Source organism: Raphanus sativus, unplaced genomic scaffold, assembly GCF_000801105.2.
Source record: "Raphanus sativus cultivar WK10039 unplaced genomic scaffold, ASM80110v3 Scaffold3442, whole genome shotgun sequence".
Classification (NCBI taxonomy): domain Eukaryota; kingdom Viridiplantae; phylum Streptophyta; class Magnoliopsida; order Brassicales; family Brassicaceae; genus Raphanus; species Raphanus sativus.
The window spans coordinates 776-10945 of NW_026618748.1; the positions used below are offsets into that span (position 1 = coordinate 776).

Sequence of the window (10170 nt, forward strand, 5' to 3'; positions counted from 1 at the left end):
CGCAGCAAAAAAAACAACATTATCTTTCCCTCTCAACCTCCACCGCCACCTCCATCTCCGTCATAAGCCTCACGCTCAACATATGTTCACCGTGTTGCGGCGCCAAAAGGATCTGACAAATCACTCATCAAAAGCTACTACGTTGAACCAAACACACAATGGCTAACAAAGACAAATCCATGTGTACTTCTGATCTCTATCTAGTGGTAATCGTGGGAGGAAAGAACCTTAATGACAAAAACTTGTCAAATATTGTTTTAAAGTAAATAATTGGACACCTATATACCTCAAAATATTATAATTTTAAACTAGGTAACTGATGGATGTTTATTTCTAAACCATTTCCAAAAATTGGTGTATGCAGTTAAGCGCAGAGAGAACACTTTAGTAAAAGGCGAAAGAATAGTTCGCTTTGCTTTCACTGCACGGCTCCGTGAGTCTTAAGAAAAGGTGCTCTGCGTCTGATTTATAGTTCAGTTTCTTTAGTGTTCACGAAATGTATAACCTATGTGGGAGAAGAAGCTGTTGATTTATTAATGTTGATACATACGAGATCTGGACTTTATGAATCACAAATCCAATTTTCTTGCTCTGTTTTTTAATCTATGATTATTAGCTTCAAATGAAAATCGAAAACGTTTGAGACGACAATCATAATTCAACAAAAAGAAGTTATAAACTAAAGAATTGTAGGGCTTTACCCCGAAGGGAGCCCTTCCAGAAATTCTCAGAAGCATAGAACAAGCCCAGAGGCCAATGAGGGGGTTTGGAAATAGTTTTCAACCAGCAATAGACGCGCCTCGGTTAGTACCTCATTAGCTGCGTCATTGCCCCAAGCGCAAAGATGAGAATGCTTGAACACGGAGCCTCTTTATTTATATCTAAACAAGACGTGTCAACTTTACTCCTTGTTTCGATGTGGGACGAAAATTTTAGAAATCATTAGTTGATTCAACAGTTGATTTAACTAAAACTGAGCCTAATTGTTTAAGCCCATTTATGCCTAGCCCAACTAAAATCTATACGTTAACTTAATGCGTTGCCATGCTGGAGAATTTTAGGAATGGGTTTATTTATTGTGTTAATAGAAATACAACAGTGATAAAAAGAACTTACAAATTACAGAGTTTTTTTTTGTAAAAAACACAAATTACAGAGTTGATCAGAAGGGATTGTGATTATTTTGGAGAGAAGCGAGCTTAAAGGGTTACAAGATCCTCTTCATTGGTTTTAGTATCATTGGCTGTGTTCAGCCTCCTCTTGTTTTGGTGGCTCAGTCTCACCAGCAGCTTCTAGAGTCTCTTGGGTCTTCACAGCCTCGACAGACTTGACTACCTCAGACGGGTTAGCTGGTTCAGGTTCCTTCGGTGTCTCTGCTTCATCTACAGTAGACTCTTCCTTCTTCTCTGCAACAACTTCATCTCCCTTCTCCTATAAGTTGCCAGTGAAGAACAAAAGTAATTACACATATCTTTTATCCAAAACTTTAGTTATTATTCTCAGAAACCAAATGATAACTGATCCACGAAATTACCTGAGATACAGTTTCGGTTTCCACGTTCTTGGGCTCAACGACAGCGTTTTCGGTAGTGGCAGGGGTTTCAAGGATATCAGACTCCTTAGGCGTGCTCGCACAGGCTCCCATGGTGTGTTAGTGAAAAAAAAAATCGGTTTTAGAAAACAAACAAATTACGATGGGAAGAACTGTGGAGCCAACAACGAAATTCCCTTATCAGATGCTGAACAGATATATAAGAGAAGACAACAAAGAGTATATATATAGCGGGTTGTACGGACAACCAGGACACATGCTATTTCAAGAAAAAGACGGAAGAATTTCATGTCAACATTAGATTCTTTGAGGCTCTTCTCTGTCAACGAACTATTTCATCAGGAGATTAAACCTAAAGACCTTCACTATACACGGTTCTTCTTCTAGCAACAGTTTTTTTATAGCAACCAAACAAGAAAGAGATTTATTGTTACATGGATTATCTGTTTAGTGGTAAGCAATGCCAGATGAAATGAAGATGCAAAAGAACAGAAACCAAACTTGGTGCAAATACTCCTTTCAGAATTTAGAGCTCTAAGATCTGTTTTCTTTTTTTTTTTCTGTTCGCAAAGTAGAAAGATAAAACTGTTTTTTCATATATCAATACTGAAAAGCGGTTCAGAGTAAAATCACAGGTAAAAAGAATTATTATTGTTCCTAGTTCTTCTTCTTCTTCTTCTTCTACCACCACCTCCTCTTCTATTTCGCATCAGACGAGGAGTCCACTGCTGAGGTTTCCTGGATGATACCACCGTTGGGGACGAGGCTTTTGTACATTGTCAAGGCTTGAGCGATCATGTTTGCAGGATTTGCAGCTGAACTCGGAAGCAGCATCGTTGTACCCTATCAATGAAACAAAATTTATTAGCCCTTTTATATTTAATAATAGGGAGGACGAGATTAGCAAAACACAGGATGAGATAACCCAGTGGAATCTGGTATAGTAGAGTTGTGTTTACCTCCTTGGCTATGTTCCCAAAAGCTTGAATGTATTGCTCTGCAACTCTCAAACTCGCAGCCTGCATAGTAGAAACACGATGAAGCATGAGTTACAGGTGTGAAACCAAAGTTGTTTGAAGGATCAAGTTATAATAAGTAGCAGCAACATACGACTTTAACATCAGTTTTTTAATTCTCATATTATACTAACCTCCACTCCACCAGTTTCCTTGAGGGATTGAGATAACATGGCCAACCCCCTGGCCGTTGCTTGTGCTCTAGCTAATATTGCTTCTGCCTCACCTGGAAATCAATACAACAACGAAGTTATGTTGTGATGTAACGAAACTGAAGAACGGCTTACGGTTCATGCTTAACTAAGTAGTCAAGACAAACCTGATGCTCGATTGACTTGGTCCATCTTTGCAGCTTCTGATTCCAAGATTACAGAACTCTTCTTACCATCAGCTATGTTGATATGGGCTTGGCGTTCTCCTGTTCAAGTCAGTAAAACAGATCATCAGAAACAAGCGACGCAGGCTTTATTTTGTATTCTTGAACTGTAGCAATCAATCACAGAACATAAGTCTGCGAATGTACCTTCGGACTCGAGAATCTGGGCTCTCTTTTTACGTTCAGCTTCAGCTTGCATTTCCATAGCAACCCTCACTCCATTAGGAGGCATGATATCCCCTGTTAACACACAACACATGTACTCAGAAACAGCAAAGCAAGAGAATCCATCAAAAGAATAAAAAAACAGAGAAGAAAAAAACGACTCACTTATCTCATAACGAAGGCACTCAATTCCGGTCTAAATTCCTCTCTCTCTCTCTCTCTCTCTCTCTCTCTCTCTCTCTCTCTGGCATCTCAATTCCGGTCTAAATTCCTCTTTATTCTTTCTTTTAGTAACTTGACGAGTTTGGGTTTCGTCTTTCGTCCATTTCTATGTGTAATTTCGTGCAACTCGCTAGGATTTTTAGTTCGTAATTGCTCAGCTTTAACATGTAATTTCTATGTGTAATTTCGGCTTTCGTTTGACTGAAGTTACAAGTCCAGTTTTCAAGGAGAATACCATGTTCAGCAGTCAGTTAACTTGCACACTCATTTTGGTTGGTGTAAGGTGTTTCTATCTTTTTATTTCGAAGAAACTTAGTACTTTGTTCTGTCCTTTTTTTTTCCTTTCAAAACAATCATCTTTGCGTTTAAACTGTAAAATGCTGCTTCAATTAGAGACGAGTTGATTCTGGAAGAGGAGCTTTTGTTGAAACATTATGATTACATCAGATCTTTTTTAAAAAAAAACAATCCTTGTCCGTTCGTTAGATTACAAAATAATGATAAACTCAATGGTTGAATTGAACTTTTTTTTCTTATAGAAAATGATGACATCATCAGAAAACAAAATCGGGTTATCTATTTTTATATAGATTTGAGAGTGATGTGGCAAACTCTTTCGGTATATAAAATGCTTTGTGTTTCCTATTTTATAAACTCTGAGATCGACTCGTGTTTCACCTCACATATATCCCCCGTTTTACCGAGGTATGTAAGATCAACATTAACGGTATATCTAAACAAAGTCCTTAAGTGTTAATGTCATTAAAAATAAATGCAATAAATCGAAAAATTAGTGGGACGTCCTTAGCTAAGATGTTTTTTTTATTGTCCTTAGGTGATACGTGTCGTGCTTCTCTTTCTCTTTCTCTTTCTCTCGACAGAATCAATGGCCTTGTCTCAGCCCATGGCGTTTCTGTTGATCTCTTTGACAGATCAGTATTAACACGGCGGCGGAGCAGAATCCGGCGAAGCCCATGGTGGAGACGAAAAACGCGATGCGGAGGGAGACGCGAGAAGATCAAGCCTCAGGTTCGTATATTTTGATTTGGACAAGTGATGAATGAAAAGTAAAGCTTCCACCTTTCTCTTAGATCATTCAAAGGTTTAATCTCGAATTGACTCAATGATTCAATTTATTGGTTGAATTGTTCTAGCTAGGAAAAACTGTGTAAAGTTCATCCCTTTAGGCTCAAGTCACTGTGCTGACAATCGCAAGGGAACAACAAACCTGACATTGAGCCTTTGATGACTTAAACAAAAGTAATGATCTTAATCTTTTTTTTTCTCAGAAACAGAACGCCCCATATTTAAAGAATTAAGGTGGAAAGCATATCGACTAGTAAGAGTCATCCTGTTTTTGCAGGTTTTGCAGGTGAAGCTTTATTGTTACAAGATGTGTTTCTTCTCCTTCAAGTGTTTGTCCTTATCAGGTTTCTGAGTCTACCACCACAACCTCCACAGGGACATTGTTACAAGATGTGTTTCATCTCATCACAGAGGATGTGGATTTAAAGCCTATGGAAGCTAACGTCACGCTTGGGTGAGTAAATGACTGTTTTCTTCTTTAATGAGGCAACCAAGAACTGACCGACTCGATTGTTTTTTTGTGATGCAGTTGCAGTCAGAGATAGACAGGTCTGTTCCAGAACAGTCAAGCTGTGAACGGTGTTCTCGGGCTTGGTGTGAAGGACTACTCTGTTCCTAGCCTTCTTGCAAAGGCCAAACTCGCCGAACAACGAGACAAGATTAATAAGGACCTGTTGATATGCTTTCGCTTCAGTTTTTGCAGGTGAAGCTTGTGACAAGAAGGACCTGTTGATTGAGGCTACTACTCAGATCAGAACATTGCTTTGTAGTGGTAAGAGTCATCCTGTTTAATTAGTTTTGCTAGACTGCACTGCAATGTGATCCCTTTGTGTATTGTATTGTGTGTATTTTGTGTGTATTGTGTGTGTTCAGTATCCAGTCATTCAACTTCTAAAAAATAATCTAAGGACTCAAAACAAGTCTTACCAATAATCTACACTAATTTATAAGTCCTTATATTTGTCTCTTAACATCAAAATACTAATAAATAAACCTAAGGACTTAAAAATTAGTCCTACCAATAACCATGCTCTAAGTACCCGGAATCTTTCAGCAAGAAACAGTATAGCTGAGCAAATCACACACATAAAAGTCTTACAATAAATAGTTACGCATAGTCTTTCCAAGCTATATTGATCTCCTACCCATTCAAATATTTCAAGGTAAAGGAGACACTGTCAACAAAAAGATGATCTTAAAACAGAATAGTAAAAGCTCTCACTCTCAAGGGTCGGTGACTTCAGCTCATAGAGTCCGCTGGAGCATTGCGTATCCATCTAACAATCATGGTTCCAGTACTTGTACACTCTTCAACAGTTGTGGAACTAGAGAGCATTGTATCCCAAGTTGGTCTAAACTCATCATCCCAGAAGAAATCTCTTACAACCTCAGGAGTTGCATCTTCAAACACAGTTCTGCTTCCATACTCAGTAGGACCATTCTAGAAAACGCAAGATAAAACTATTAGAAACACATCCATCCTCTGTCTCTGACAAAACCAAGAAGTGTTGTGTTACCTTAGGTTCTCTTAACCAAGCTTGATATCTCATACCAGGAACAAACTGATCCATCATCTGAACCCAAGCTAGGCCACCATCTTTCCTCTCAACCAGTTGCACAAGATGTCTCAAATCTAACTCTGTTACAGTATTAGGCAACCTCTCCTCTGTTTTCTTCCCTCTACACCCAAAAAAAATAAATAAATAAAATTAAAAGACAAACCAAAAAAAAAATAACTTATTTTCATAAGTCAACCCCAAACTTAGGCTTACCCATCAAACTACATGTACTTCTTGCTCAGAAGAAGAAACAGGATAAACTGTTTTCTGTTGTCTTAAAGCCATATTCCAAGTGTCACAAACCAGAGCTTTGAAGCAAGGAGCTGAACCAAAACCCTTTAATGGAGATGTTGCAGAACGTGGAGAAGGAGATGATGATGGTGAAGACGACTCGAAAGATCTAGGAGCAGAGCATTGTGACTTGACTTCGTCTTCACTAGGAGAAGAAACCCATCTGGGTTTCCATGCCCATCCTATGAGCAACCCAACAACGAAAGCTAACCATCCGGCGATGAGCCCTAAGATGATGGTCACGAGTAAAGCCATAGTAAGAATTAAGAAAGAGTGCAAAAAAAAAGGGTATGGTTTTGAAAAAAAGCGAAGTTTGTTGGATAAATATAAAAAAGTAATGAGGAGAGAGAGAGGAAGACGGCAAAGAAAGTGATACGAGTGGTGAGAAGAAGTGGTAGAAACTTGTCGTTAAAGAGGTTGTTGTTGATATTATAGAGATGGAATTTCTTTTTATTAAGCTATAACATTAATCATTGAGGGAGGTTGAAAGCGGGCATTGCTTTTTAGTGGAGAATGGTGGACGGAGCAGTGTGAAACGACGACCACCGTCCATCTCCGACCAAATCTCTAGTTCCTAAACTACTTCTCTTAGGGATTATTTTTTCTTTCCTAAACTACTTCTTTTCGGGTTTATATTTTCTTTCCTGATTTTTTTTCCCCTTCTAAAGATTTATATTAGTGGGTCAAAGCCCAATACCAAATACAACCGAAGGCCCAACGAAAAAGGCATACAAACAGCAACAAACATAAAGGGCCTAGAAGCCCATACTCCCTAAACCCACACTGCTGCGCGTCCACTCACGCATCAGCACTCGCCACGACGTCCACGCGTCAAGCTCCATCACGCGCTATACGCGTACCCACTCTTCACCTCGAGATCCGAAACATCACATCACCGTTCCAAACGTCGATGGTTGCCGGAAGGCCGAAGCAACCGCTGTTTACGCCGGATCTCACCGGATCTGGAGCACCTATACCCCGCTTCGACGCCTATTCTTCCACGGAGAGCTTCACCGGAACCATACCGAGCTCTCAACCAGGCTAGAGATAGACTCCAATCGCAAGCTTTATACTTCACCAACGCTTCTTTCATACAACCTCGCCAAACCTGAACCCGGACCCGCGTCGCCCATCACCGTATGATCGAAAGAAGAATCGGCGAGCTTCATCGAGTAACACCCGAGATCTCAACCCGAGTAGACGCGGTCCACAACTTCAACACCACCGCTTCAAAACCCGAGAGCATCCATCGATGACTCGCGATTTCAACATGGTCTGAAAAAAACCTAAACACAAAGAAACAAAGCTATCTAAAAGCAACCAGAGCATAAGGGAGCCTCCGCCTAATCAAAACTTAGAGCCGACCGTTCCCCTTTGAAAAAAAGGAGTCACGACGGACGCAAAAGCCGACCATCCACCGAGAAGGCAGTGCGACGGTGGTACCAAAAGATCGAACCAAAAAAGACCAAACTAAAGGAAGCTTAAGAGACTAGGCAAAGAAAAACCGGACCGACGGACAGTGGCTGCGGAAGCCCACTCTGTCGGCGGGAAAAGTTTAAAGAGGCGGAGGGACTTTCTCTCTCAACTTTCTCTCTCTCTCTGCACTTTTCAGGTTGAGATTTCTACTCTCTTTTGCTTTCCTGATTTAAATCGTGGGAGATTTATTAAGAAATTAAGAAAATATACTTAAAATCCAAAAAATGTGTTCATAGCATTTAAAAATAACAAATACATGTTAACTGATTTGCGGGTAAGAACTATACTTGGACTGAGATCGAACATATAACTAGTACTAGATGAACAATAAGGTTACACATATCGAAACTTAATCCAGACAACTTTTTGGATCGGTTTGGTTCTATCACTGTCGGGGTGGTCGTGCGGCGATCCCAGAGCTATGAAACAAAATTTATGCTCTGAATTGATATGGACACTCTGATCTCATGTGATAAATTAATGGTCATTGAAATGATTTATGAATTGATAAACAAAAACCTCTATTCAATTGGTTTTTACATGTATAGAAGGTCAAATGTAAAAATACAGAATGTGTATACAAAATACTGCAAAGACAAACTCTACACAAAGTTCAACTTTAATACATAAAACACTGCAGTGCATGAATTTTCTTTTTTCAGCTCTCTCATTTTTCACATTAAAAATAATTATATACATATATGTATTTCCTAAAGATTTGAATTTTAGAGATAACAAATAATAAGGAAAAAATAAATAAAAGAGGCGTGGTAAAAGGAAAAAAAAAGAAGAGGTAAGTGGAAGAACTAACCTTCTCTCGATCTATACACTTTTGAATAGAGATGGTTTTTTACCCAAGTAAAAAAAATCACTTTCTCCTCGTCTTCAAAGACGAACCGGTAATCTAAAATTCTGAAAATTCTGATTTCACCTTGTAAACCGCCGGTCACGATCACCATAGACCAAGCCGAAGCGTTCGGTTTTGTGTTAACCGGTCCATTAGACAAGTCCACGCTCACACTAGGGCTAGTTCGTGCTCGGTTCTTTGCAGCAAGCAAAAGTTTCTCATCGGGCCAAGTCGCTAACATTCTATCGAAGAAGTAGCTGTTTGTGGCGCTCGAAATGATACCGTTGGTGACAGCTGTGTTGTTTACTGGATCGCGGATCGCGGTGGGGTCGGAGTCGTAGTCGGAGTTGGAAGTGGAGCAGGAGCAGGAGCAGGAAGAGAGGACGCTATCGAGAGACTCGAAGAAACATTCGTCGTTTTCTTCTTCATTGTGAGCTACGAATCTAGCGACGTCGTTTCGTCCGGTCATCATCATTACCTTCGTCATGATCGTAAGCAGGCTACATCAGGGGCGGAGGAAGAAGATGCCGCCTTCCTCCGTCTTCCTCCCCCTCTCGATCCTTTGACTTTTTTTTCTACGAGTTAGTTAGGGTTCGCGAGAAGCAAAACGACGTCGTCGGCCGATAGTAGATTGAGTAGAGCTCTAGTCAGATTGGAGTAATGGCTTTTTTGGAGAGAGAGAAAAACAACTTGGTGTTTATTATCCTGCCAGAAAGTTATTGAGAGAGAAAGAGAGAACGCACCGCAACGATTTTAATTAAATTCGTTTTCTTTTTCACAACACTCTATCGTAAATACATGATTTACCATTCAACTTAATTAAATAAATTATATTTACTAGTAATTCTTAAAATTTGACTATTGCTTAAAGAAACCAAAAATTCAAAATAAAATAGTGACACAGATCTGCAAAGTACGAAACAAAGCTATATATTAGAAGAAGAAAATAAGAGTAACATGTATATACTAGCTATATTACCTTTTTTAACTAACATTACTTATAATAACCTTTAGAGATATAAAATGATTTAGTTTGTTCAAAATCAAATGACTAGAAAGTTCAATTCATGTATATAAAATGCTTTACTAGTTTTTATTATTGCAGAAATCATGCCTAGAAACTATAATCGAAAGCATATGCACATGCAGGTGGACAGTACTAGTGTTTTATTTTTATGATTATAGATAATCAAAATAGCTATATTTTTCAAAGTATAGAGGCTTACTCAGTTACAAAAAGAAAAAGTATAGAGGCTTACTCAATAGATGGAAGACTGTAAAAATCAATTAATGTTTCCTCGCAAGAAAAAAATCCAAACATTTGTAATTATTCAATTTTTTGATATAAAACTTAAAGTTTAAGAAATATATTGGACAGAAGCAAAAACATAAATTTGTAACTTCGAAGAAAATATGTCTTAATCAAAGCACATTTGAGATGTTGTAATATTTATAAAACTTGAATCATGAAACATCTTAATTGATGATTGCCAAAAAAAAATCCCTAGACTATATTTGAGAAGTGATTTTGCCACATGTCTTCTCTACAATCATTCTCACAAAAATAATATGACATGGCT

General features: G+C 38.7%; 2 protein-coding genes, 2 long non-coding RNA genes, 1 other non-coding gene and 1 pseudogene across 5 annotated transcripts; 1 reads left to right on the plus strand and 5 right to left on the minus strand.

Annotated features, from left to right (window-relative positions):
- Positions 1-322: 322 nt before the first annotated feature.
- LOC130506593 (U5 spliceosomal RNA) lies at positions 323-431 on the minus strand (annotated as a pseudogene).
- Positions 432-693: 262 nt separating this feature from the next.
- LOC130506592 (U4 spliceosomal RNA) lies at positions 694-846 on the minus strand. Its single transcript, XR_008942070.1, has one exon. It is a non-coding gene; the product is annotated as a U4 spliceosomal RNA (small nuclear RNA).
- Positions 847-1085: 239 nt separating this feature from the next.
- On the minus strand, positions 1086-1985 carry LOC130506591 (uncharacterized). The gene is made up of 2 exons (XM_057001271.1): positions 1535-1985; positions 1086-1431 (listed from the first exon to the last, which is right to left on the minus strand). The coding sequence occupies exons 1-2, from the start codon at positions 1643-1645 to the stop codon at positions 1237-1239; spliced, it is 306 nt and encodes a 101-aa protein (XP_056857251.1). The 5' UTR covers positions 1646-1985; the 3' UTR covers positions 1086-1236.
- A 145-nt stretch (positions 1986-2130) lies between these two features.
- Positions 2131-3331, minus strand: LOC130506590 (uncharacterized). The gene is made up of 6 exons (XM_057001270.1): positions 3275-3331; positions 3092-3184; positions 2888-2986; positions 2703-2794; positions 2512-2571; positions 2131-2395 (listed from the first exon to the last, which is right to left on the minus strand). The coding sequence occupies exons 2-6, from the start codon at positions 3174-3176 to the stop codon at positions 2252-2254; spliced, it is 480 nt and encodes a 159-aa protein (XP_056857250.1). The 5' UTR covers positions 3177-3184; positions 3275-3331; the 3' UTR covers positions 2131-2251.
- An 850-nt stretch (positions 3332-4181) lies between these two features.
- On the plus strand, positions 4182-4868 carry LOC130506589 (uncharacterized). The gene is made up of 3 exons (XR_008942069.1): positions 4182-4360; positions 4486-4591; positions 4695-4868. It is a non-coding gene; the product is annotated as an uncharacterized LOC130506589 (long non-coding RNA).
- Positions 4869-5495: 627 nt separating this feature from the next.
- On the minus strand, positions 5496-6895 carry LOC130506588 (uncharacterized). The gene is made up of 3 exons (XR_008942068.1): positions 6190-6895; positions 5935-6097; positions 5496-5858 (listed from the first exon to the last, which is right to left on the minus strand). It is a non-coding gene; the product is annotated as an uncharacterized LOC130506588 (long non-coding RNA).
- Positions 6896-10170: the final 3275 nt, after the last annotated feature.

Coding starts and splice junctions, on each gene's coding strand:
- LOC130506590 (XM_057001270.1), bottom strand. CDS start 3,176: ATGCCTCCTAATGGAGTGAGGGTTGCTATGGAAATGCAAGCTGAAGCT. Junction 2,795..2,887: donor CCAAGTCAATCGAGCATCAG/GTTTGTCTTGAC, acceptor ATTGATTTCCAG/GTGAGGCAGAAGCAATATTA. Junction 2,396..2,511: donor TTGGGAACATAGCCAAGGAG/GTAAACACAACT, acceptor TTTCATTGATAG/GGTACAACGATGCTGCTTCC.
- LOC130506591 (XM_057001271.1), bottom strand. CDS start 1,645: ATGGGAGCCTGTGCGAGCACGCCTAAGGAGTCTGATATCCTTGAAACC. Junction 1,432..1,534: donor AAACCGAAACTGTATCTCAG/GTAATTTCGTGG, acceptor GGCAACTTATAG/GAGAAGGGAGATGAAGTTGT.